The sequence below is a fragment of the Podarcis melisellensis genome (genome assembly GCF_964234715.1).
Source record: "Podarcis melisellensis genome assembly, chromosome: 5".
Classification (NCBI taxonomy): Eukaryota; Metazoa; Chordata; class Lepidosauria; order Squamata; family Lacertidae; genus Podarcis; species Podarcis melisellensis.
In genome coordinates, this window is record NC_138537.1 from 49,941,290 (window position 1) to 49,968,088 (window position 26,799).

A 26,799-nucleotide genomic window follows, 5' to 3' on the forward strand; every position below is an offset into this window, starting at 1 on the left:
CTTTGGCCACCTCATGAGAAGAGAAGACTCCCTGGAAAAGACCCTGATGTTGGGAAAGATTGAGGGCACAAGCAGAAGGGGATGACAGAGGACGAGATGGTTGGACAGTGTTCTCAAAGCTACCAGCATGAGTTTGACCAAACTGTGGGAGGCAGTGGAAGACAGGAGGGCCTGGCATGCTCTGGTCCATGGGGTCACGAAGAGTTGGACACGACTAAACAACAACCAAACATACCTTGGGATAGCTAAGTCTCTGGGAGTCTGGGACATACTGGTTGCCTTCCCCTTGCCCATCTGAATAGAGACCGCTTGTCTCCTGGATCACCTATGGTGTGAGAGAGAGAAGCTGTGAGCAAGGCCTCATCCTGCGGCCATTTATATCTTTCTGTTCTACAGTATACATTCTGCATTTAACTGACACACAGCTAAGTTCATAGAAAGCCTCTCTCGTTAACATGCAGAAAAGCAGAGGTCCCTCAAAAGCTCTGGTTGAGAGAGGAGCCTGGAATGACCATATAAACCAGGGATGGAGAACCTCTGGCCCCTCACAGGTTGTTGGGTTCCCTGCTCCCATCTGGCCCAGCCAACATGGCCAAGGGTCAGGGATGATGGAAGCTGCAGTCCAGCAACATCTGCTGAAGCACAGGTTCCCCATCCCTGGCATAAAGAAGGCACAAAAGTAAATGACAATAGAAAGTAAATGACAAAAGAAAAGAATCCAAAGGAGGTTGGGCACTTCTTCTCTTTTCTATAATGGAGTTCCATCTGAGGAAGGAGCTGAGCTCTTACTGAAGAAAGACTCCCTTCACTACTGCTGGAAGGGGTTGGGTTAGAAAGTTCCCCTTCCCCCTCCTACGTGCAAAGGGGAAAAGGGATTTTCTCAGTTGTGCTCAAACGGAAAGGATCCTTCTCAGAATAAAGACCACCTTGCGCTTGTGGAAGAGCTGCATTTGGATGTAACCTAGAGATGGCAGCAACACCATGACATCCTGAGAAATATTATTTAGCATAATCCTGTGTAGGATTAATCCACATAATCCACCTCGGAAGCTGCCTTGTACCAGGTCAGTCAGGCTCTTTGTCCATTGAGGTCAATACTCTCTGCTCTGAACAGCAGCAGCTTTGCAGGGTCTCGAAATCTTAAGTAGTTAAATTCTGGGCCAGAACTTGAATTCTGTGCTAGCATGGTATGACAATGGGCACATTAAATCCACACAGCCTGGGGACAATGGCAGAAGTAGTCAAGAGAGATTGGTCCACTCACCCTGAGCCACTGCTCTGCCTGGTCTTTACTCTGCAAGCCCAGCACAATGACATCTGAGTTCATGGGGATGATCTTCAGCTTATGTTCCTGCTTCCTCACGTTCTTTTCCTTGTGGATGACGCTGCACCCCAACAAATTAACATCCAGCTGGGGATTTTGGTCCTTGGAAGACTTGTAGCACTGGAAAGAGGAGGAGTCAGGTGGTTTAATGGAGAGTAAACAAGAGTCGTTGCCTACTGGCAAAAAATCTAAGAAAGGACAGAAACTTGGCATTGAAATAATAGATTGGAATAGTTCATAGTAGTAAATAATTGTGAGCCCCAAATCCTAAGGTTTCTGAATAGATACATAATTCTATATGTTTCAGGCTTCACCAACCAGACAACCTCCAGATATTTCTGGACTCCAGCATGATCAGCAGTGCTGTGTTAGCTGGAGCCTGGCAAAATCTAGAGGGTGTCAGGCTGGTGAAGGCTAAGAATATATAAGGAAGAATTTAGAATGGATGGGGACGACTGAGAAGAAATCCAAGATATCAATCTGGAACGGAGAGGAAGACTTCTACCTATTTTCATAGTTAATGCCCAGATGTTTCATGTGGGTAAACAAACAGCAGTCTGTAGCAGTGGTACAGAGAAGATTAAAAAAATTAGCGAAGGAATTACTAAATAAAATTCCCTGAATCCCACAAAACGGGAATAGTGGGGACATTCCCAAACTTTAAGTCCTGTTATACAGCCATAATACTAACAGCAGAAAGGGAACAGCGTTGGGTTTTCCCTTGCTTGCACTCTGAAACATTCATAGAGTAGGTACTTTCTGCAGTGCAGATGTTAATAGCAGGCATTGGAGGTGGGCAGCTGAACTCCTGGAAATGGCAAACCTATAGTCCCAGCAGATCTTCATACCAGTCATACACTTCTCCCATCCAGACACACCTTCACTCACCCATATCCTAAGGGAATAGTCCAAGGCTGTATCTACTCTGCCCCCTGTGGCAGCTTCCCATTACCTGTTATGAACCTCTCCAACTGGCAGAGCTCCAGGATGCTCCCTCCTGTGCCGTTCCTTTTCCCAAATGCCTGCTCTGCAGGAACCACCAGTCACAGAACCTCTCCCACACTGCTGCCAATAATAGCAACTTCATCACACTAACACTTATCAGCAGCAGCAATGGTGAATATTGATTCTAGTCTTTGATGTTAGTCCTTTGGGAGGACGGGAGCAATGCAAATGTAACAAACTAAGCAACTAACACCATGCATGTAAGACAAGTCTTAATTCATCAATTGAAAGTAAATAGGGGAGCAGACAGTATAACCCAAAGTCATGTCCTGCTTGGGGGCTTCCCTTGGGGATCTGGGATTTTGAACAAGATAGACCTTTGGTCTTACCCAGCAAGGTTCTTCTTGGGCTTTGAGGAACATCTAGATAGAGCTCTTAGGAATTGCTCTGGCTTTGAGAAAAGGTATATTAGACATCCTGTTCCCTGCTTGCTTACCAACAATCTGTTGTCTTTAATGACGCAGAGCTGCTTGGCCCACTGGCCCAGCCATTTTTTTCTCCAAAGGAAAGCACAGATCCGGGCATCTTTCATGAGTTCAATGGAAGCTTCAGGGGAAGGCCACTGGTGAGGGGCTGACTTGCCTTTGCTGCTCTCTTCTTCATCATAGGATTCATAGGAGCTGCTGACTGCTTCCCCATCATCTGCATCCATGGGGGCAAAAAAAAAATCATTATAAGCACTTCTGGGTGACAAAGCCATGTGTTTAAGCAAGCTGGAGAACAATTACAGCATGCACGAAAGAGACACAAAAGTAAAAGGCAAGGAGGTCTAAAGGCCTGCAAAGTTTCAACAATCAGACCTGCTCCATTTTCCTTCAACTTCTGTCTGTCTCCCACACACTAAGATCAGCATTTACAAGCCAGAATCAGATCTCAAGCAAGCCATCCAGAGCCAACCCCAAACATTTTGCTGTCTGAGGTGAAGGACAAGATGGCGCCTTCCTGCCATTTCATGAACAGACAGTCAAACTTTTCTTCACTATGGTGGATTGGATAGCATCCTCTCTGCCCTGGAGAACAGCAGGTTAGTCTGAGGGTACAGGACAGGCCCTGTGGCACACACAGCTCTGTGTTCCAAAGATGGGAACAGCCAAGGGATGGCTCCCCATGGCTCCCCAGCATCTGCCTCCTGAGGCAGTTGTTTCACTTTGCCTAATGGGAGAGCTGGCCCTGCAGTGGTCATATCAAACGATGCAGGAATCATATAAAATTTTGTTTTGAATATGTGAAGCTGCAATGATTGATGAAACCCTAACTTCTCCTGAAAGGTGAAATGCTTGAATGGTATTCCCAGAAAAAGGTTCAATGCCCTGTTAATACATTTCAGTTCTGCTCAGCTTTCCAGATGCAGCAAATGCATTGGATGGAATGTATATTTACAAATGTAAATGTAAATATTTGCACATTCTGCACATCTTGCTGGGAATATTTTGCCTGGCTAATTAATAAAAGCCAAGCAGCAGTGCTGCAAGGTAATCTCACAATCATACAGATTGTTTGAGGTTGCAAGGATGTGGCCACCAAAGACTTTCATTTTACAACTTTGGTACAGACACACCCAGCTCAGTCTCCTACTACAGACACATTCCTCAAGTGCTATCAAATGTTTTCTGTAGGTTTTATACACCCAGCTGAAAAAGCATAGGACTGTGGAGGGTGTGCAAGCTGTTATCTGCCAAATGTTAGTTGCTGCTCCCTGAGTATCAGGCAGATAACAGCTTGCAGCAACATTCTGAAAAACAGGTCCAAAATTCATACATATGCTCACTCCAGTCAGCATATGGAGAATGACCAATGGGCAGAACCACGCCGAAAGAAACTTAATTTGAAATTTAATTTCAAAGAACTGACAAATGGCAAAAAATGTAAATATTTGTTTAAAACAGTGGAAACCATGATACAAAATAGACAGCAAATTAAAAATGAATTAGAAGTTATAAAGCTGTATATAAAGTTGAGTACACGAATAGTTGAAACAGTTACAATGAGGCTACTCAGCAGAAGTAATATAAAGCTGTTTGCATAAGCTGCTTAAGGCATCTAAATTTAGCGCCCTCCCTCCAATCCAGCAAATTTAGAGGCAATAAGAAAGTTTCACTACATTATAAAGGCATTCCAAAGCAATATAGGGGAAGTTAAATGAGATATAGGCTATTCCACAGTATTGAGATAACTTGATCACAGAATGGAAATGATTCATAATATAAAGGCACAAAGAACAGAGCAGTTTCTAAGATCCCTGCAGATCATTGACAAATCCCAGACTTTTCTGCATCTCCCCAAAGCACCATGTCTTCAGCACTCAGGAGAAATGCTATTAGGAGAAGGGGAAAGGAAATAATATTGGCTAAAAGATCAGATTAGAAAGCAGACTTTGAGTGAGAAACATCAAAAAGGTACCCCCAAATAGAAATGTATTAAAGTAGTAAGATATTCCATTCCCAATTAGGTAAAAAGTCTGTGTTGTTCCAGCACAGGCTTGAATGGGTCACAGAGGTAATTATCTAGGTTTTCCCCTCCTGTTTTTAATTGGTTTATAGAGTAACCTGAATTTAGTCATTCAGGTGATGCTATCAGAGAACTGGCAGCTGAGTCACCTATCTCCAAAGCAAGATATAGGGCTCGGTGCTGTGCTTAATCTCATTTGTATGGCAGGAAGAATGATCCATGTAATCAAGGATGCTTAGCCAGCATCTTAGCCAGCTCTTCCAGCCACTGGCCTAGGCACAAGATAAACATGGCTTCCTGAAAGCAAACTTCGGCTCATTCAATATGTGGATCTGCTCCTTCTGCCCCAGAACCCAGAAAGAAATTCCAAGAAAGAATTGATTCTATTCAATCCTCTTTTCTTTCTCTGCAATAAACTGTTACGACACCCTCATTGTAAAACAGTGATATCTCTTTCTGTCTGCCTGCCTGTCTGTCTGTCTTTGTGTCTCTGTCTCTTTGTATTCAGCATTTAATTCTGATGGGCTGGGGTGTTTCATCAGCCTATAGCTCCAGCACCATTCCACTTGCTTCGTTTTGTTTTATTTTTTTAAACGGTCGCATTTGTTCTCTAAATTAATATCACTCATTTCATCCCTGGCTTCTGTGTTGCTTATTACCAGCAAGAATGTTTGTCTGCTTATGTCCTGCCCTGAAGTCCACTGAAGTTGAAGTGCACGGAAATGACAAAAGCATTTTGGAATAAGACTTCTGCTTCCACAGGTAAGATTGCTAGCAACATCTACAGTTCTGTAGCTGCCTACTAAGAGATCATGCCTGGCTAAGAGATCACAAAAGAACAGACAGCAACTTTCCAATCCTTTATCACCCCTTGCCACACATATGTATTCAGGATGAGAATGTGATCATGCGGTGATCCTTTAACCATGTATCAATGGTGAAAGACCATCTTTGTTCATATGACAAGGAAGTCAATGCATGAGTGGTAAGTTTTGAAAACATGCCATACCCATAGTTATTGTGGCATATATTACTCCCTCAGTAACCTGCAACCCTGGTCTGGATCCAGTAGCTGCAAGCCTACCGTAAAGACCTGCACAAGCACACATGGAAAAGAAAGAGAGGGAGAGAGAGGAAGAAAGAAAGAGACCTGCAAATGAACCTCACTGATCATTAAATTATTTTAGAAGGAGAAAGCATAATTTATATGATGAACTATGAAATAATTAAAAACAGTCTGCTTAGAATAGTCTCTTTTGCCAAAAACTATGGTGATAAGCACCATAAATAAAAACACTTGCAAATTCAGTTTGAATAATTACAATTCAGTGTTCAGCCTTTGTGGTACCACTCAGTTCCATTATATATATATTTTTTAAAAATAAACTATTGCAATTATTTTACAGCTCATGACAATGCCAAAGGTAGTAAATACCAGTTGCTGGAGGGGAGAGTGCACTACAATATGCAGTCAACAAGGAAACAAAGGACCCATACTGGTACCTCGGGTTACAAATGCTTTGGGTTACAGACTCTGCTAACCCGGAAATAGTACCTCGGGGTGAGAACAGAAATTGCGCGCCAGCGGCACAGCAGCAGCAGAAGGCCTCATTAGCTAAAGTGGTACCTCAGGTTAAGAACGGTTTCAGGTTAAGAACTGACCTCTGGAACGAATTAAGTATGTAACCAGAGGTACCACTGTATATGTAACAGTTTATTTGTATTTGATGTGATTTGTTTTTTCTTTTGTTCTTTTTGTGGTGAATGTTTTCAATAGTTAAAATCAATAAAGATTAAACTGCAAAAAAGAGGAGGGGAGAGTGCTCTTGCGGAGGGTTTCCCAGAGGCATTGGGGTGGCCACTGTGAGAGCAGACTAGATGGGCCATTGGCCTGATCCAGCAAACTCTTCTTTTATGGCTCACCACTGCATTGTTGCACTGATGTAGAAATGCTCTCCATTTACTGCAGGGATGTCATAAATCGTTCTTTAATACATCACATACCACAGTTGGGATTCACTATTATTCCACACATATTATAAGAGCTCTGTGTGCATGAGGAGATTCTGTGTCTGAAATGAATAAGCACAGAAACTGGTAATGGTCACAGCCTAAGCATATCTGGGTTTACTCCAAAATAAAACCTACTAGTTTCAAGAGATATGCCTAGGATTGCAGTGTGAGAACCTCAACAATCCTCTTACATCCTCTTTGGTGTGGTAACTTATGATTAATCATGATGTCCATCCTAGGTGCTATAGTAATAATAATAATAATAATAATAATAATAATAATAATAATAATAATAATAATAATAATTTATTATTTATACCCCGCCCATCTGGCTGGGCCTCCCCAGCCACTCTGGGCGGCTTCCATAAAAACCAAAAATACAGTAAAATCACACGTTAAAAACTTCCCTGAACAGGGCTGCCTTAAGATGTCTTCTGAATGTCAGGTAGTTGTTTATTGCTTTGACATCTGCTGGAAGGGCGTTCCACAGGGTGGGCGCCACTACCGAGAAGGCCCTCTGCCTGGTTCCCTGTAGCTTTGCTTCTCGCAATGAGGGAACCGCCAGAAGGCCCTCGGCGCTGGACCTCAGCGTCCGGGCAGAATGATGGGGGTGGAGACGCTCCTTCAGGTATACTGGACCGAGGCCGTTTAGGGCTTTAAAGGTCAGCACCAACACTTTGAATTGTGCTCGGAAACATACTGTAGAGTAATGTATGTGCAAAAAAAGGGGGGGGAGGAAAGCTGGCCAAATAAATCCAGTCTGCTCTTCCAGAGACTGGAGCCTAGACCTTCTCTAGAACATGCTTGTTCACATCAGCAACAGAAAGCAAGACGGTTGCTATTCACTTTTACAGAGACACTACAATCCTTACCTTTCAAACTGAGCCCTTATTCAGTCAGTAAACCTTATTGAGCCAAGGGCAGTTTTGGTGTGGAGATCAGGCTGAAAATGTAGCATCAGTGACCATGTTCAGCTCTGACTGAACTCAACATCTTCACTTGTCAGCAACCTCTTAAAAAATCTTTGGATACAAGAACATCCCTTTAAATTCTCTGGTATTAAACTGACAATGTGACAAACACTAAACATACAGATTATAGATCACATTTCCAATATTTGAGTGCTTTATTTATTTTCCAACGCAGTTGCATTGCCTATTTCTAGAAGTAATGAAATACTTGGGAGCACACCTACGTACCAATCAGTGAGACACCAAAGGGCTCAGCTTCTTCATAGTATCCTTCTGGAGACTCAGTTTTGGATCCTGAATGTTGCTGTGCTTCTGAAATCTGTGGAAAGCAAACAATAGCTAGAAAATGTGTAGATACAGACCCACAGTTCTGAAATAAATTTTCACGATGGTATCTGTAATCAGAATAAGGAAGAATTGAGAGCAAGGTTCAAATTCCACAAAGCTGGAAAACCGGAAGCTAATGCTGAGGCCTTAACAGTTGTGCCCAGTGAACAGTGTCACAAATTGTGCTTGCTTACAACATACTCTCCATGCACACACACATTTCCTTGGTCCTTCAGGCTCAAATCCAGATGGGGAAGACGAAGTGCCTAGGTCTAGCAAAGGCACCCCACATCATTCTAGTCCTCTCTGTGTGTGACATCCATGGTTCTATGGTGTGCCTAAGGAATATGTGGTGCTGGGTGTACATGCGAGGTTACGGTGTGTGTGGTTGTGGGTTGTGCTGGGCAGTCCCCAGAACAGTTTCTCAGGTGTCCCAAGGTGCCCACAAGCCCAAAAAAGTTTAGCAATCCAAGGTCTAATCACTGCTCTACACTGTCATGTTCCACAGCTAGTGAAATAGGCACTGCTCATAGCATCCTCTAGATGGCTTCCATTAAAAATATCATCATACTGGCAAAATCCCTGCTTCAAAATTTAATCTTTGTGTGTACCATATTATTTTGCCTAGTTAAGAAACGCCTTGCTGAATCAGACCAAAAATTATTAAATTGTTGTGGTCCTCTTAAGTTTTGCTGAAACCACAATAAGCCACACCTAAGGAAACCAAGCAGAGGCCTAACAATGGAACACTAAATGGATAGCATACAGTAAGTAGGCAAAATAGAGCTGTCCCTTATTTCTTATTTAAAGCTGATCTTATAACTGGAGAATTGTATTTGAGTTTTCCCTTTGCAAGAGTAATTTTGATGGTGATGCTGATGGGAGTCAAGTTTAGAACTACACCAGACATTTTCAAAGCCAGTATAAGTGAAAAAGGAAATAGATAAATAATATTGGAGTAAACCACACTTTCAAAAGATTCTAAGCACTGGAAAGTCCCTGGATGGCTGCCAAATCTATCCTAATGTGCAGCCCAAAGCTGAGGGAAGAAATCAAGACACAAAATACTTTGGAAAGCATCCCAAAGGACAAGCTAAAAGTCAATATTTTCAGGATAAACTGCCTAGAGAGGGAAACTGCCATGAACTTTTTAGGGGTCCCAACTCCAGATTCCCGAAGGCACCTCATTTTCTGCTCCTCCACAGGAAGAGTTGTGTATGTGCTCCTACCTAGACAAGTTGTGTAAGAATCTGCATGCACTAGCATTGGCAATTTACTTTGCATATTCCTTTTGAAACAGGCAGCTGGAGAATAAGGACCCCAGAACCTTGCATGTGCCACCCTGTCTGCAGCTGCAGCTTCGTCTAGCCTGCAAGGCTAGGCATTACCCATTCCTAGTTACCACCAGGAACAAAGATATAACTGGCAGCTTTTCTGTGGCATGTAATTGCTAGTAGCGATAATATGAATACTATGAATTTATCCTCACATCTACAGAGAGAACCATGACTGATGGCGTGACAAGTATGTATTTTGAGAGTATCCCTCAGCATCTTCTAGTGACCTGCCCTTTTCCCAGTCCGTGATGGCTTCATAGCATGAGATAGATGCACTTTATTTCAGAAGAAAATCCCCACTTAAAGAAGATCTGATGCTTTTGAAACAGAGTTCACTACACTTGGTTCCACCAGTGTTGGGACAGCTTTTAATATTTTAAATCTTAAATGATTCAAACCATTTAAAAATGAATCTTCGCCAATGAATCTCATTTGTTGCTGACGTTTCATCTTACACCATTTCAAAGATGATGCAGCTCAAGATAACCACAAGATTCTCCAAGTAGACAAAGACACACACACCTCTTCCAATTGCCAGCAGATAGAAGTATATAGTGAACCTGCTCACTTGAGTATACAGAATGGCAGATACGTGATTCAATATAACCACAGCACTCTCAAGTAACTTGTCTCCATTGGTACCTTGGCAAAATATTTATTCACCTTTGCAAAATGGTAAAATGAAAAGTAATACCCAATAGCATAAAGGTCAGCTTTTTTTTCTTGCTTTTTTTGCAATAATGGTGAACATTTTGGAACCTGGTTAAAGATTTAAGTGCTTAAAATCCAAACTGGAAAATAAAGCCAATTTCCCGATGGGGGCCAGGTGGGAAACACGTCCCTGAGTTGCAGCTATTGCATGCTGGCACTGAAGCCAAATAACATCATACTTTGTAGAAAGATTAAAACATCCAAGTTCTGCCTATGTTTATGAAATAAACTGCAGTATTTTCCTATACAGCAAAATGAAGTTTTGGATGAGGGGAGAAGAAAGTGACTACTGGTCATTGTTTCTTTCTAACAATGGACTAGGTGGTGTGATAGATGCATCTGGTCCCAACCTGGTGCCCTTTGGATGTTTGGGATTACAACTCCCGCCAGTTCCAGTCAGCACAACCGTGCTCATGGGAGTTGTAATCCAACCTATGAGGAAGGCTGCTTTAATGAATTAAAAGTGTCATTCATTCTTTTCTTCCAGAGACACAGAAAGTTGCATCCAATGTGAGTTCTATTCAGAGCTGAACCACTGAAGTTAATAGACATGAATTAGAATTGTCTATTCATTTCAGGGTTGTTAAACTACAGTTTCCTATTGTGTCTGAACTGCAAAACTGGTTTAATCCTACTACAAACCAGGCTCTGATTCTGGGTTGACATCTTGGGTCTGTAGTTGACATTAAACCACATCATCATGCAATTTTTGAAGATGAAGCAAGACCAATGGAGGAAACCGTATTGCAGAGATGTTGACACACGTGTGTGTGTGTGAGAGAGAGAGAGAGTTGCCAGTGCCCATAATGCTGTAAGTGCTCTATTAATGTTTAATAAATATTGATGTATCATTTGAGAGAGAAAAGGCAGCTCTAGGATTTTTTCAGACCTCTGTATCTTACATTACAACTCACTCCAAAGGGTACTAAATTCTATCCCAGAAGATGAATGGCACTTGCATTATTGTTATGCAGAGTACGTTGAAAGGAAGTAAATGAACCAACAAGAACTTACTATTTTTGAAGGTGGGAGGTCTGGCAAACTCTTCTGAGGTGGAGACAAATGCTGTTCCACTTCCCCATTGGTCAAGGAGTCTCTGCAACCCAACACTGCGGCCCAAACAGAAATAACAACATGGAAACAGTCCATCACATAGACCAAGCTCAGAAACATTCTTGGATGCTATGCTTTTGTTTTGGAGGAAGCATTGCATTAAATTAGAGAGCATATTACAGACCACATAAATGGCATTTGATACCATCTCCAAGAATATGGCGAAAAAGCGGCTAGGGACACACTTTCTTGCTAGTTGTGGGTTTGCTGGCACATATTTGCTTGACACTGCAAAGACCAAGATGTCTTAAAAATAATCTGTCTACTTGCAGGGCAAGGCTGATGTCTATATTGAGCAGTCCTAAGTATTCACCCTGTCATTACTGTTGGTTTTAACTTGCAGGGGCAATTCAGTCTTTTCCTAAATCCAAGCAAACAGAACTCACACTGAGAAAGAGCTACAATCTCAGCAGGTGGGGAAATACTCCCAGCCAATTTCCAGCTAGTTGGCAGGTGAAGTGCTGCCTCCATAATCCTGGGATCCATGGAGTATTAACAACCTAGGGAGGTGTGGAAAGGTAGTACAGGGATCTGGCTATATTGGCACTGGAGGAAAGAAGCTCACTTCTCCTCTGCAGGGCCTGACTATGAGTGGAAACAGACGCCTGCTAATCACACAGTAGCTGCTTAAAACCACACGACTCTTGCTTAAAGATTTCACACAGAAGCACATATGGAAAGGCAGTGACCCACAGACTTCAGAATGGCTGCAGGGGGCTTTTGAACATAGGTAATCCTAGGCAACATAAACAGTCCTGCCATCCAGGGGCAGCTGGTGGTGAGGGCACTGTCATGCAGCAGGGCTCCCCCTTAGTGGTGTTACTGTGCTTACTGGGAGGGAGAAGAGGGACACATCAGGGAGATCACTGCTGTGCTAGAGCAGTGGCTGGAGGGCCCTACTGGTTCTGCCACTGGACCTACACCATGCTGACCTCCCTGCCACCTCACCTCTGCCTGTAAGCACAGTGGCGCCTTTCTACACCAGCCATTGTCCCCGTCCCCCGCCCACTGCCATCTTCAAATATGGTGGTGGAGATAGATGCACATTCTCATCCATGCACATATAGAAGAAGCAATTCCATGTCTGAAGTGGCCCTATGATGCCCACAAACAGCCCCAGCAAGCCTGCCACTCAAAGTGGAAGCACAGAAACCGGCCCTGGAAAGACGGGCATGAATTTTGCTGCATAAACATACAATATAAGATATTAGAAGCACTGTTCTTTTCAGACTAGCTGGGAAGCCACAATAACAGCTGCACATCCACATCCTGTCATGGGGGTAATAGGGTTCTGGTGTAAGGCTGCGAGCAAGCAAAGCAAAATCCAGAGCACCCAGTGATGTTATTAGCCAAGTAAATTGGACATCTGCCTCCCTTCCCTTGGCTTCTTAGATTTCCTGATCTTTGTTTCTACACATCTTAATTAAGAGGCACCTGAAAGCAGCTTTGCGTCCTGCATTTCTCCATCTATATCTGCATGTCAAACCCAGGGAGGGTTGCCGCTAAAGCTAAAATGGATCAGTGAACATGGGCAGAGTTTACCATGTCTGTCTGGAAGATGGGTAGAGGAAGCACAGACTTAACAGTGAATTGGTACTGTGAGGTGGATGGTGTTTCTTTAAAAAAATGATACATGTGATCCTTTCATGCGTAAGAAGCACATTCAGCAGCGAAATGGGGAAGGGCCATAGCTCAGTGGTACATGATGTGCCTTGCATGCAGCAGGCCCTGGTTCGATTCCCAGCATGTCCAGGTAGGGCTTTGAGAAACCCCCCTCTGAAATCTTGGAGGGCCAATGCCAGGCTGTGTAGGTATTACTACACTGATCTAGATGGACCAATGGTCTGACTCTGTATAAGGCAATCTTACATTCCTACCTTTGTCTGGTTTCTCTGGTTCACCGTGTTGCTTATTGATGGTGACTTTGTTCATGTAAATGTATTCCTCATCACCACCTATGAAGCGAAGAATATAAGCTCATTATTCTCTTGCGTATACTTGCACTGCATAGAAAATCATGCATTGTACAGCAGAGCATCTCGAGCAAAGCATCTCCTGGAGGAATTTTTAAACCATTTGCTTGGTCAGAATGGATATCTGTCCATCTATTTATTTATTTTTAAAAAAAATATTATGATCAGAGGAGGCTTGTTCTACTGACTTAGCTCAGTGGCGCCTTAACTGACATTGCTCTTGCACAGTTTATCTTGATTGCAGCTAAGAAGCTGTGCACTTGCCACCCCTGGCGGTGGAAGTTTCTTAGAGAGACTCAGCCCTTTCAAAGTTTATCTTCTTATCCTTCTTGCAAATTAGATTCAGAAAATCTTGAATGAATTTAAAAATACATTGAGATTAAGAGCAAATGGAACAACAGCTCAGTTGGTTAGAGCATCATGCTGATAACACCAAGGTCACAGGTTCAATCCCTGTAAGAGACAACTGCAGATTCCTGCATTGCAGGGGGTGGACTAGAGGGTCCTCAGGGTCCCTTCCACCTCTACAATTATATAATTATACAAAATGAGATTAGATTGATTCAAGGGCTTTTATATTCACTTCTTTTCTCATGTACCGTATTTTTCGCCCTATAGGACGCACTTTTCCCCCTCCAAAAATGAAGGGGAAATGTGTGTGCGTCCTATGGGGCGAATGCAGGCTTTCGCTGAAGCCTGGAGAGCCCCACCGCCAGCCCCACAAGCTCAGGGGACAGCGGGGAGGCGGAACGGCACCATCCCGCTGTCCCCCGACTTTGTTAGAAGGCTGGCGGGGGGGGGGGGAAGCCTGCTCCTCCCCGTCGCCAGCCCCGCAAACTCGGGGGACAGCAGGGAGGCGCAGCGTGCCATCCCGCTGTCTCCCGACCTGGTTTGGAGGCTGGCGGAGGGCTTCCCCCTTCCCCAGCCCCGCAAGCTCCCAGAGCTTCGGCATCACTCTGGGTCCCGTTCTGGGGGCTGGGAGAGGGGGAAGCTCGGGCTTCCCCCGCCCCAGCCCCGCGCCTGGGGAAAAAAAATAATTTCCCCCCCTTTATTTCCCCCCAAAAGATCTAGGTGCGTCCTATAGGGCGAAAAATATGGTACATTTGGGTACTGCATAGCAATTTGACAGAACAACCAGCACACATTGAACGTACTGGACTTTTGGAACACGTTTTCTGCGTACCCATTTGTGCGCGTGCGCATGTGTGCATGTACAAATGCATGGGTAGGCAAACTAAGGCCCGGGGGCCAGATCCGGCCCAATCACCTTCTAAATCCGGCCCATGGGCAGTCCAGGAATCAGTCTGTCCTTTTATTTAAAATGCATTCTCTGGGTTATTTGTGGGGCATAGCAACTCGTTCAATTCCCCCCGCAAAAAAATCTAGTCCGGCCCTCCACAAGGTCTGAGGGACAGTGGACCAGCCCCCTGCTGAAAAAGTTTGCTGACCCCTGTACAAATGCATGCACTGCACATCTATTCCTGCTACCCAGGGCTAACTCTTTGTGCAAAAAGTAGACTTCAGATTGTGACACAATAAGTAACTTTCCCTTTAACAAAAGACTGTTGGCTGTTTTTACGTGCAATTGAGGAGGCCGTAGTTTAGATGCAAAAGTAGACCAGTATCGGTATCGGCAAACGATAGCTCTGAGAAGCTCTTCTGAAATTAGCGCCCTTTTACACAACTGTGCTTACCACTTGATTTCGTGCACAGCCTAAGGAGGTCAGTGAGGAAGCCTTTTTTCACAACGGCAGTGCTGCTGAGGTTCTCCTTGTCCAGTATCTTCAGAAAATCTTCAAGTTCTGTAAGCAGTTGCTCCAGAGCTGAAGTAGACATAAAACAGATTTGCAAATGCTATTATGCCCTGTACAGTGGTTAAATATATAAAAGGGATTTATAGCGATCCTTGAAGAGCCCAACATTTCTTGAATCAGTTTGCATTTTAAACCAAAACCTATACTTTTAGAATCAGCCCATTTTCCACTGCCCATTTTACCTTACATCTCATGCATTAAATGCAAAATATAACAGCTTGGGACCAGTTTATCTGCAAGATTGCCTTACCCCTTATGTCTACTCAACTGCTTTGATGAATGGAAAGGGCACTGTTAAAGGAGACTCTTGATATTCCATCCACACTTACGGGAAATGGATCTTTTAGCTTGGCAACACTTTTCCTTTGGAACTCCCTGCCTCCTGACATCAGGCAAGTGCCTTCACTTTATTCTTTGCAGTGCCTGCTTAAAACATTTTTACTGAGGCAAAAGTATCCAGACACATAGAAGTTACATGTGTTTTACCTCTTTTTTTACTACTGTCGATTTCAATCCCCTTTTGAACATTTTTAAATACCTGCTTTTAACTTTTATTCAGAATTTTAATGTTTTATTTTATGTTTTCATAAACCACTTAGAGGTTTTCTCTCAATAAAGCGGTATATAAATTTTATTAAATAAATAAATACATGCAAAAGATACTTTTGGACCAAATTTTTGACTCTCTAAACTAAGAGTTGCTGGACTATCTGAATCTTGCAGGAGATGATTCAAACTTTTCTTTTGAATGCTGGAATCTCAACCAACATTAACAACCTTTTCAGTATGCGCACACATAAAAATGACTTATTACAAAACATGTGAAATGTAAGATGTGAAATTTCTCTTGTTCAACACTTGCTGCAAACCTTTTCTTTTCTTACTCCCGTTGGATATGCTACTAACAATAACAGAGATTGGATTGAACATAACACATTCAAAACGCTACACTATAATCCACAAGCCAGTCCTTTGCTATTTGTATTCCATTTCATCACCCTTATAACGATGCTCAAACACAAGGAAGATGGCAACATGAGAGACAAGGCCCTAATACTATTAGCTGGGACAATTTAGACAGTTGTGAGTGAAACAGATCTCTGGAATGCTTGCATGATTTAACAAATTTGATTCCCCCAAAGCACCATCCTTTCCCACAAAACAATGCAACATTTATTTGTACGGAGAGATGAACACCTTACGGACAGAATGACTTCTAAAAGTTGACCCAGATCAGTGTTCTTCAAACGGAGCTATGAATAACATTTCTCTGCATCCACAAATCTAGCCCAACAAACCTGAAGGGGAGATTTTCCCAGACCCTCCTTTCCATCTCTTCCTCCCCTCCTCTTCCAAACATCTGTCTAAAACTTTCTGAGCTGGCACCATTCATTTCCCTAGCAGACTGCCTTGGCAGAAGGCACTTGACTTGCAACCGCTCCATTCTTTGTCTGTTACAGAAAAATCAACAGACCAGCTGATCATTCGGTGCCGGTTTAGAGTAAGCATTCAAGTTGCTGAATGGTGGGTGCTGCTGGCTTTTTGTGGATTTTCCAGCCCATCCTGCCAGGCCCATTCCAAGGCTTACAGGGGTCGGCTGCTGCTGTAGGGAAAGGGAAAGTAGATTTGTGATGACAGAAGGAGAAAGCTATTCTCTCCAACTGTGAAAAGAAACAGATGTGTTGGTAGGGGCTGCCGAAGCAGCTGGATGACTTTTAGGAGGACAACGGATCTTCCAAAGGGAACAAAACATGCACTGATACAGAAAAGCAGGCCCTCTGGTGCTACCCACTCGCCTGAGACCCCAGAGAAGAATAAAGACAATGGTGAATTATCCACAGCAGAAGGAGAGGGATCGTTATGCTCCTTGGTCTGCAGCAGTCACCAGTGAATTCAACTTAAGCAAAATCAGAGGCGTATTTCACAAGATGTGTTGAATTTTTGGGGTGGGGTGGGGTGGGGAAGGAGCACTGATCTTGAACTTGTTTAATCTTTTTAATTTGTGAAATACAGTAGGTCGCTATAGAAGGCAATTAGGTGGAAACAGCCATTTCCCATTTTGTTTCTAATTTCTGGCCATGTGGCTATTAAATAAGAATGATCTGGAAAATGAATATTATTCTGTTCCTGTGGTCTTTTAAAAAAATGCACACTATTAGTCACCAATTGACATTTTTAGCACAAAATTATCTTTTAAAAAAAACCATGTGGCAAATGAACTCTACTCTACCTCTGCGGATGCGGTCTTAAACGGATGTGCACTTTTAGTCACCAGTTACAATTTTTATCACAGAGAAAAAACATATAGGCTTTTCCCCAAGTATATTTGTCTACTATGGTTGTGAGATCTTGCACTGCAAATTATACAGTGAGGGGGGAAAGTATTTGATCCCCTGCTAAATTTGCCCATTTGCCCTCTGACGAAGGAATGACCAGTCCATAATTTTAATGGTAGGTTTATTGTAGCTCTGAGAGACAGAATAACAACAGGAAAACCCTGACAGGCACATCAAGGCTGAGGGGTGGGGCCAGTGGACAAAATCCCAGTCCTTTCCATGCACTGATTGAACACATGAACAGGAGAACATGAAAGCAAGGTTTAGGTGAGTTATTGAAAAGTAGTAAGATTTCAACCAAGATGACAACTGAAATACCCTCAATAACCTGGCCCAGTCCAAAACACCCCAGCTTAACCAAGTTCTCCCAACCGTTTATGGTTGCCCACTAGGCTCTAGTACATGGATGTGGACCCCCAGACCAAATGCTTCCATGGGTTTCCATTTGGTCCTCAGGACTCTCCCCAGCCCACACCCCTCATCAACACTCCTTGGGTGCTTTTGCCTAGCTGCAATATGTCCTTGCAGTGTGATAATGCCTCTTGCTTGCCCGCTGCGAACTACCCAAGCCAAGCCAACTAGAATGGATGAGGAAGACAGTATCTATTGTTCACAGGACATCTGCAGGAGAGCACACAGAATTCCTTCCTCCCCCTCCACAAGGGACTTTCCAATCTCAAAGCATCCATCAAAAAAAATTATTAGCCTTGTCAGTTTCAACAGCCAAGAATCTGTGGAAAGCATAGCATTTGTCCAAGGTACAGAATTTTGCAGTTTAGGTGCTTTGAGGAAAATGTGAGAATCTTGCAACAAAGGGGGCAAACTTGGGAGAAGTGCAACACATCACAAAGCAACAAATGAACATCTAATATGCATTTATTGTGCAATAACGACGGTGAAAGCAATTCCAGCAACTCTAATCATACCTCAGAAAGATTTAATGTCTGGTTTTGGAAACTCCTATTTGAACAGTTTGGCCTTGTCTTCCTATACAACATGAAACATGGCGAGGGAGACAATGGGCCTTGTTGCTTGTGGGCAGAGTGCCCAACTGCTGAACCCAACCAGCACAATATGGGCCATTCTGGAAGTCTGGACAATCATCTTATTGATGAACTGTCATCTCTAAACCAGGAACTCTGAACTTTAAGTAAGAGACAGCAGAAAAGGCAGACAAGGCTTTCCAGTTTGCTGAACAAATGACAGACTGGCTCCCCTCCTCCTTCACAGGGTGGTGGGAGGACTCAAGAAGCGGAAAAGAGAAAAGAGAGAAAGTGCTTGAAAAATGCCCAGAAGGCTCAATGAAGGAACGGCACTCCTGTCCCCTGCTCCCACACTATGAACAATCACATTCTTCCAAGTGCCTTATTGCAATGCTCAAAATTAATATAGTGAGATCCTTCATAAATAAGTGACTCCCAGTTTTCCATTCTGAGCCTTTACTTGTAGTTTTGCTCTGGATTCAGATCACAACACAGGGAGGGTTCCCCAGATTAACATCCTTAGCCTGAGGTTTGAATTTTTGACTGGAAGCACACTTCCCCTTCTTAACAACGCTTCCTCTTTTTTTGCTAGAAAGCTTGACATCCGAAAGTTGACTCAAAGCCTTTGGCTGTCCAAGTGCTGTCTCAGCTTCTGACAACTTTTTCCTCCTGCAAAATCAACCCAGCATATTGTGGCACGTTTACCAGCTCCAAAAAACTCTACATGGAGAAGACAACATCAACTTGATGGTGGTCCCATTTGCTTCACCAAGGTTGAGAATGTACATGCATTGGGTACCAAACATTCTGCCTTTGGCCAGATTGTCATATGGAGAGATATATGGTCCTTCTATGACATCATTAAAAGTAGGGTTAGTGTCTTGCCATCAGTGCAGATACTTGTGGAGCAGCGGGGAGTGGTGAACTTCAGCTTTCTGTACACTAACTACTGCAGTGTGTGGGCTAAAGACTTCACATGTTGTTGGCATCCACCTGTCTCAAGAGAGAATGGAGTGTGCCTCTGGGGGTGAAGTCAAACTGCTGCATTAGCAGCAATGAAGTGACCTTTCTGGGGCACAAGCCTGGGCAGTGTGTATGGGCTGCTCAGACAGCAGGACCTCCTTCTCGGCCTCGCTGATGTGGTCCAAAGGAAAGCAGAGAAATACGTTTGGCACCAGCTTGGCTGCAGGAGTTGCTGAAAGGAGGCATACAAGGTGCCGTCCAAATCCCCTCTATTTGTGTAGGGTTTACTTCCTAAGCCTTTTCTTCTCCCAAATATATCCTGTAAGGCAGTGGAGGTTTAGCATCAGAGTTTTCCTTCTCCTAGAGTCCCAGGTTGATGAGCCCCATCTGCCCCCCACTTCCCTCCACAGCAGCCTTTCTCAACCTGTGGGTCCCCAGATGTTGAACTACAACTCCCATCACCCCTAGCTAGCAAGGCCAGAGCTCAGAGATTATGGGAGTTGTAGTCCAACACAACATCTGGGGACCTACAGCTTAAGAACGGCTGCTCCACAGCATGTGCATAAACTGCGTTCTTGACTGCTGGAACCACTATTGATCATATCTGCTCAATCCGCAATAACCTTCTTAACTCACCAAGGGTTTGAGACCCATCCTCACCTGGTTTATCCAGCCAATCAAAGCTGCTTTCCAGGGTGTGGCCACTGTTGCATGAAGACAGCTTCTAGGAGCCACAGGCTTGACATGCCTTCTCGCATATTACAGGCACAGAAACCAGGTGACAGATAGGAAAAGGGGGAAGTAGATGCATCAAACAGGTATGAATATCTCCTTGCAGAAGGAGAAAGAACTTGCCAGCAAAAATTTTATTTCATATTCTATCCAGGAAAATAAGGGAACTTTTGTGATCGCATATTCTTTCCCTTTGTTCTACAATGTAGCTATGACTTGAAATTCTATGTTAAACCAACAACAAGCAGCTTGATGGCATTCTAGCCAGGGTTGTAACTAATCAGTTCTTTGCCACACAAATGGCAATTATGGACATTAAAGAAAAAATGGTTACCTGGTCAAGGAAAACAAATATTTTACAAGTGATGGTAACTGCCCCTAACTAAATTTATTTCCTCACAGTATAACTCACTCTGTAAGCCTGCCTTTCTTGTTGAATCAAACACCATCATATTCTCCATCACTGTAAACACTTGTAATTAAAATCCTTGTAGATTTTAAAGAAAAGAATTGGGGAAAAGAATTGCATTTGTTTCACTGCAGTGCAGTTTTCTTTATCAGTGTATTCACTGGCAAATGACCAGCTATTTTAAAAGCCAGCTTACCAATTAATAATTCAGAAACATATAATTTTCCCACCATCAAATCTGACCTAGTAGCACACAAATTAAAAATGTCTGAATAGTTTGAATTTACGTAATTATGGATTTGGGGTGGATTATGTTTGCCTTATGACCACAGGGGTGTGCGTATGTTACATGCAATGAGTGTACATAGAACACAGCAAGTTTTTACTAGCTCAGTAATGTCTAGACTGTCAGATAGCAGCTCTCCAGCATTTCAGACAGGCTTCTCTCCCAGTTCCACCTGAAGATGCTGGGGACTAAACCTGGGCCTTCTCCATGGCACTTCCCTATGCACTTCCCTATGCAATCTCTATACTTGTCTATGTGAATAGTTGAGCTTTCAAACCCATAACTCTCCCACATACACCATGCAGTGCATGGGCAGTAGGATGTGACTGAGTGCATAAAACAGTCTGTTATTTGTTAATGTTCTTCAAAGACTTAAACCAGCAACCATGTCCTTGTGCTTTATTAAGGGCTGCTTCTGACATTGAGACAAAAATGTGACTGTGCTCACATAGCAAGAGGTGAGAAAACATCTCGGGTTGGATCCAGATCTAGCCATGCTTAGAGAAAACACACTGAAATAAACGGCACACATTATCCATCACGAACTTAAGTCCTACTGATTTCAACGCACCCCTCCAGGGCTGGGGATGTTCTGGGGCTCAAAACTCCTATAATGTCCAGGCAGCATAATCAGTGGTCATGGAGGATGGAAGTTAATGTCTCACAATATCTGGAAGGCCACAGGTTCCCCATGTCCAGTCTACTCTAAGCATGACTAAGTCTGGCTCAAGCCCAGGAGGTAGCAAATATAGCACAAACCCACTTCTCAACAAGGATACATATTTTGTGGGAAAGTATCCAGAGTCTGACAAATGTACATGTATGTATTTTAAGACACAGATGCTTGCATCTGCATCTTTAAAAAGTAACACTGAAGGTGGCCTTTAACTGCCCTGAAGTCCCAGACTTGGCAAAACAGCCATTTATCGGATAGAAGAGATTTTGTTACTTAGCCTAGCCCAGACTTTGTTTTATATAAACAGAAGCCTATTATCTAGAGAGAATGAGAAGTTGCATTAAACCTCTAAAAGGCCATTAGATAAAACACTCTGAAGGTATCACTAATCTTGCCCTGGATTTAAGAGCTAGGTTATTGTTTTTATGCAGTGTTTCAGCATAAAAATCATTGGTAAAAAACCCTTAAAAACTGCTGATGAATGTGTTTGTGCTCTGTCAGTAACTCTCATTAACTCAAGTCTTCTTGAAACATTTGATGCTTATGTTTTACTCTTTAATCTCTATTTTGCACTAACAAACCTCCAAGAGATTATTGCAGCTCAACTGTAATTTAGTGATTTCTCTTTTCTCAGCATCACTGTTTGATTATTGCTTACATTGTACACTGTAATTTAAGGACTGCCTCTAGAGACAGTTTCTGAAGCTCTTCTCACTTTCCAAATTCAGAATTGGCAGAAGTCAGCAGAGTTCAGTTCTACAGCTTGGTCTGAACTTTACCCAAAGGTCACAGAGAGAAATTTGGAGGTGCTTGACTGGAAGACCCATCTCACATGACTTAAGATCTTCCATCCAGATAGGTGAATCAATGTAAGAATTCAGTCCTTTAATAAGAAGCCTGAAATGATCAAAGCTGCTGAGAGTCTATAAATTACTATGTAGTAAAACCACCCTGTCAATAATAAGCTATTCAAACATCAGAATTTGAGACATTATTGATGGGAGTTGTAGTCCAACAGCATCTACAGTAGAGATTTCCAAATTGTAGTCTGCAGACCAGCAGTGGTCCACGACCTTCATTCAGGTGGTTCACAGAATGTAAAAATAGGCAGAAAAATCTGCCAAGGCTCTCAGCAATTTTCAAGTGGTCTGTGGAGGCCTATTGATCTAGAGGTACACAGGTTAGCCACACCTGTCCTATGGTGCTAATGGAAGACAAAGGAAGACAAAACAGACAGCCATGAAAATATTGTTAGCACCTAGCCTGTAACTTGACGCTCCAAACAAACCTAATGGTTTACTGTATGTTCACTTTTGTGCCCAATACAGAGAAGCTATCCCTACACTCTAGTGGCATTTGGATGTAACAGACTCACGGGTTTTCTGTAAAGGGAGACACCTCAATTCAGTTTTAATAAACCCCATTCTGAATATCTTAGTCGAGTGAAGGTTCACATTCTAGGTATGAACTCATGGCTGTTTCTTGGTGGGTCACTGCTATCTAGAACCAGTACAAACAGATTCTACTTTTGCAGGAAACAGACAAAACTGATACTTCCAAAGGGTCACACACATTGCTTTAAAAATTTCAGCTGCAGGGGGAAAAACACAAGTAACTGGAGATTACTTCTGCTTAGTTTCTTAATAATGATCTGGAACAACTCCTTTCAGTTTCAGGCTTAATTCAACCCAGGATGTAGTTATTATCTTACAAAACAGGAAACACCCTTAAATAATCATTACATATTGGGGAACAAAAATATATTGTTTCTTCAATCTTCAGAGGACTTGAAAGCCAATATCTAAATTAAAACTTGGAAGCTGGGTAACGTCACCATCCTATTTTAGGAGCAGGGCAGACAGGATTTCTTTCTTTTTTTATTGTCTCATGAAAATCTCAAAGCAAATTGACAGTACAACTGAAGTGCAAAAATTATTGAGCCTTGAGACCTTGCTCAAAACACACATTTTGATCTGAACAAAAGACACCAGGAAAGAAGAAGCAGGAGTCTCAGCTTTCGCCCTCTCCTGCCCGAAACAAACCAGGACTGTGCTAAGAAAATGCACGTGGCAAAAAGGAGCGCTAGGTCCTGGTGGGCTACCCCCTTACCCGCTTGTGATTGGCCAAGAGCGTAACCAGCCAATCAGGATTTTCATATATATTTTTTCCTTTCCCCCCTTCACTTCTCACTTTCCTCTGCGGCCCCCTAGCCTCAGGCTATGGCCCCCCATTTACACATTTTTCACCTGGGGCCTCCTTGGAATATTCTGGGCTCCCCTAGAATATCCATGGGGCCCTAGAGGGCCATATGGCCCCCGGTTGGGAAACACTGGCCTTGCCTATATGTAGTCTATTTGTAGCTGGGCACATCAAAGAGGACATTAATTCAAGACACCATTAATTCAAGACACTCAGTGGAGCATATGCTTGTACAACAAGAACTATGGGTGGTATACAACTAAGTTCCATTTAAATTAATGGACCTAACTTAGTCAAGTTCCTCTGTTTCAGTGGGTCTATTCTGAGTAAAAGTTAGTTGAAAACACTCTGTATATTTAAATATAAGCTGATGTCCAACCATCGTAAAACCAAAACATGGTACATACAGCAAATAGTTCCCGAGAAGAGCACACTTGTAGTCATGGCTGTTTATTTTCTGTTTGTACCTAAGGTAAACCACACATTCCATTTTTAGCCAACATGCAGACACGGAAGCAGACACAACTCAGCTTCAACTGCATGGGGAGCTTAGAACTATGAAGATCGGAGGAGCATTGGTTCATTACATGTGAACAGAGGATGTGTAGCCTACACACACATACACACACTGCAAGCACATTCCAGAATGTACAAAATGGGCCAACAAAAATAGTAGTCAGAACATGAACAAGTGGGGTAGAAGATCCCCCTAAATAACCTGAAAACAAACAAAAAGAATGCAAGGAAATACAAAGTAGCTTCAGAAGGAGGACTAACTTGTCATGTCATGTTGTTCTGACATACATAGAAAATGGCCTTTTACCAAGGTAGAGCATTGGTTATTCTAACTCAATGCCATCTATACCAGGGCTGGGCTTCCTGTGACCATCAAGCTATCTTGAACTCCAACTCCCATCCGCCTCAGCTAGCATGTTCCATGGTCAGGGCTGAGGGAAGCTGTAGTCCAATAATATCTGGAAGGCCACTGGTTTCCCACTTCTGACCCATGCTGAGTGGCAGCAGGGATTTAAGATGGCAGTCTTTCCCATCCCCAACGTGGAGATGCGAGGACTGTGTCAGCATATAAGATAGTAGCTCTGCCTCTGCGCTACCCCACTCCCAATTACATTTCTGTAGCAAACTTTAATTAATTATAACAAGGTTTTCTGTATCAAAAGGAGTCTCAGTTGTTTATTCCCAGCTTTACAACCCATGGTTTATCAAGTCTAGAATGACTGAACCAGGTCATGAGCTTAATTTGATTCCATTACGGCAAACTCAACCTAGATTAAAAGACCTCTTTGCTTTTACATATGCAGGCATGCATGAAATGTGTGCCAAAGCTTCCATGATTAAAAACTGAACTTTTCCTCATCCTTTTCAACTCCCTGCACCCCCAAGACATAAGTGATCAAGAGCGCACAAAAATATTTCCACCTTTCTTTTTATTTGTGTAACTCTTCTTTGATAATACTGAGACAGAAGATTACTGAGCTGACACATTTTGTTTCCAGAAAGCCCCCATTGTCTGAGCTGCATTCAAAAGAGATTTATGTAACATCTACGACGAAAACAGGAGGAAGATGGAAAGCCTGAACAAAAGGGGAAGGAGCAGAAAATGAATATTAAACACAGACTTTATTCAACCTCCAGTTATTAGGGTTCCCACCATTTTCATGTAGAGGCAGGAATTAATCTTTCCCAATCACTACAGTTTTAAGTTGGGGAGATACTTCACAGGTTCATTTTCATCTGACATGCAGCTAGTGAGAGCACCATGACTTCAGAAGATGCTTCAGTTTCAACTCTCAGAAGCAATAACCCATCCTAAATAGCAAGAAGAAAGCTTTTATGGGGGGGGGGGATTCCTCGTCCTTATAGAATTGTACTACCCATCACAAAATAGATCAGTTATATGTAGAATGAAAGGCTGCAAGATTCGAGCCTACTTGAACTCTGTGCATTTTGAAAGCTTGGCCCAGAAATCTCAGATGCTAGCTGAGGTACATTAGGGCTGTTATGTACTGAGTTGAATAGGATCCAAAATGCAGCAGTCTGATTGGTCCTAGAACAATAGGATCCAGAATGCAGCAGCCTGATTGGTCCTAGAACAATAGGATCCAGAATGCAGCAGTCTGATTGGTCCACAGGAGCCACCCAATCCAGCTCCAGGTGCAAGTGAATACGCAACCTGATTGGCCTACAGGAGAATCCCGGAATTAGCCAATCACGTGGGGCCCATTGTGTAAATAATGTATATAAAGCAGACATTCTGGGGGAACTTCCATTCCTCCTCACCACTATGAGCTGAATAAAGAGCATGAAATCCACTCTCGGCTCTGAGTATATTTCAAGGGCCAATTCAGATAATCAGCAACCACCTTGTATCCACTTGGCATGTGCCCCACATACTGTATTGTGGAGGCTGTCCCTACTAGCCTCCTTCCATACAGTGAGCTCAGCATCCCTACCTCTCAGTATCTTTCTGCTTCTGTGACTTTCCATGTAATTGTGAAGGGATACTAAATGCTAGACTTAACCACATGGCTGGAAAGTAAGCTACACTTAGGAGCAGACTACAAACAATGGGCTGGTTCGGGTGCAACTCTAAACCATAGTTTAGCATTATGAGAATTGTTGTTGTTGTTGTTGTTGTTTTGTTGTTATTATTATTATTATTATTATTATTATTATTATTCAAATTGTTATACTATCCTTCATCAGAGGGTGGTTTACAATATAAAAACATACAAATACATAACACAGTAAGAAACAAAAACAATTACCCCCACTCTTGTTTAAAAGGCCTGGTGCCTAAAGACATGTAACAGAGGAATCGGTGAGCCTCCCTGGCGAAAGCATTCCACAAATGGGGAGCCATCACAGAAAAGGCCCATTCTAATGGAGCAGGCACACAAAGAATGAGCCTAGTCTCCATTGGGCTTTTACTCCACCACCCTTCAACAGGGACCACAAAGAGTTTGAATGGTTTTGCTTCCATTTTTAATGCATTTCAATTTGCCATGTTGTTCGAATTCCAGACAGCCTGTGGTTAATCTAAACTATGGTTAATGAAAACAAGCCAGCTTCACACCACAGCTTACGAAGCGGGCCTATTTCCGTTCACCGTAATGAAAATTAACCACAGTTCAGGGTTTGGTTAATCTTACTGGAAACAA

General features: G+C 42.9%; 1 protein-coding gene across 3 annotated transcripts in view; it reads right to left on the reverse strand.

The window, feature by feature from the left end:
* AFAP1L2 (actin filament associated protein 1 like 2) overlaps positions 1-26,799 on the reverse strand; it is a 72,182-nt gene that overhangs the window by 11,871 nt on the left and 33,512 nt on the right. For 2 of the 3 annotated variants that reach the window (XM_081912154.1, XM_081912155.1), the window contains exons 2-8: positions 14,917-15,045; positions 13,127-13,204; positions 11,151-11,245; positions 7,990-8,080; positions 2,766-2,971; positions 1,265-1,444; positions 236-325 (exon numbers count right to left, since the gene is read on the reverse strand). In XM_081912154.1, coding sequence (XP_081768280.1) covers positions 236-325; positions 1,265-1,444; positions 2,766-2,971; positions 7,990-8,080; positions 11,151-11,245; positions 13,127-13,204; positions 14,917-15,045 — 869 coding nt within the window. Of the gene's footprint in view, positions 1-235; positions 326-1,264; positions 1,445-2,765; positions 2,972-7,989; positions 8,081-11,150; positions 11,246-13,126; positions 13,205-14,916; positions 15,046-19,978; positions 20,067-26,799 lie in introns of all 3 variants that reach the window. The other variant, XM_081912156.1, reaches the window with a different exon arrangement.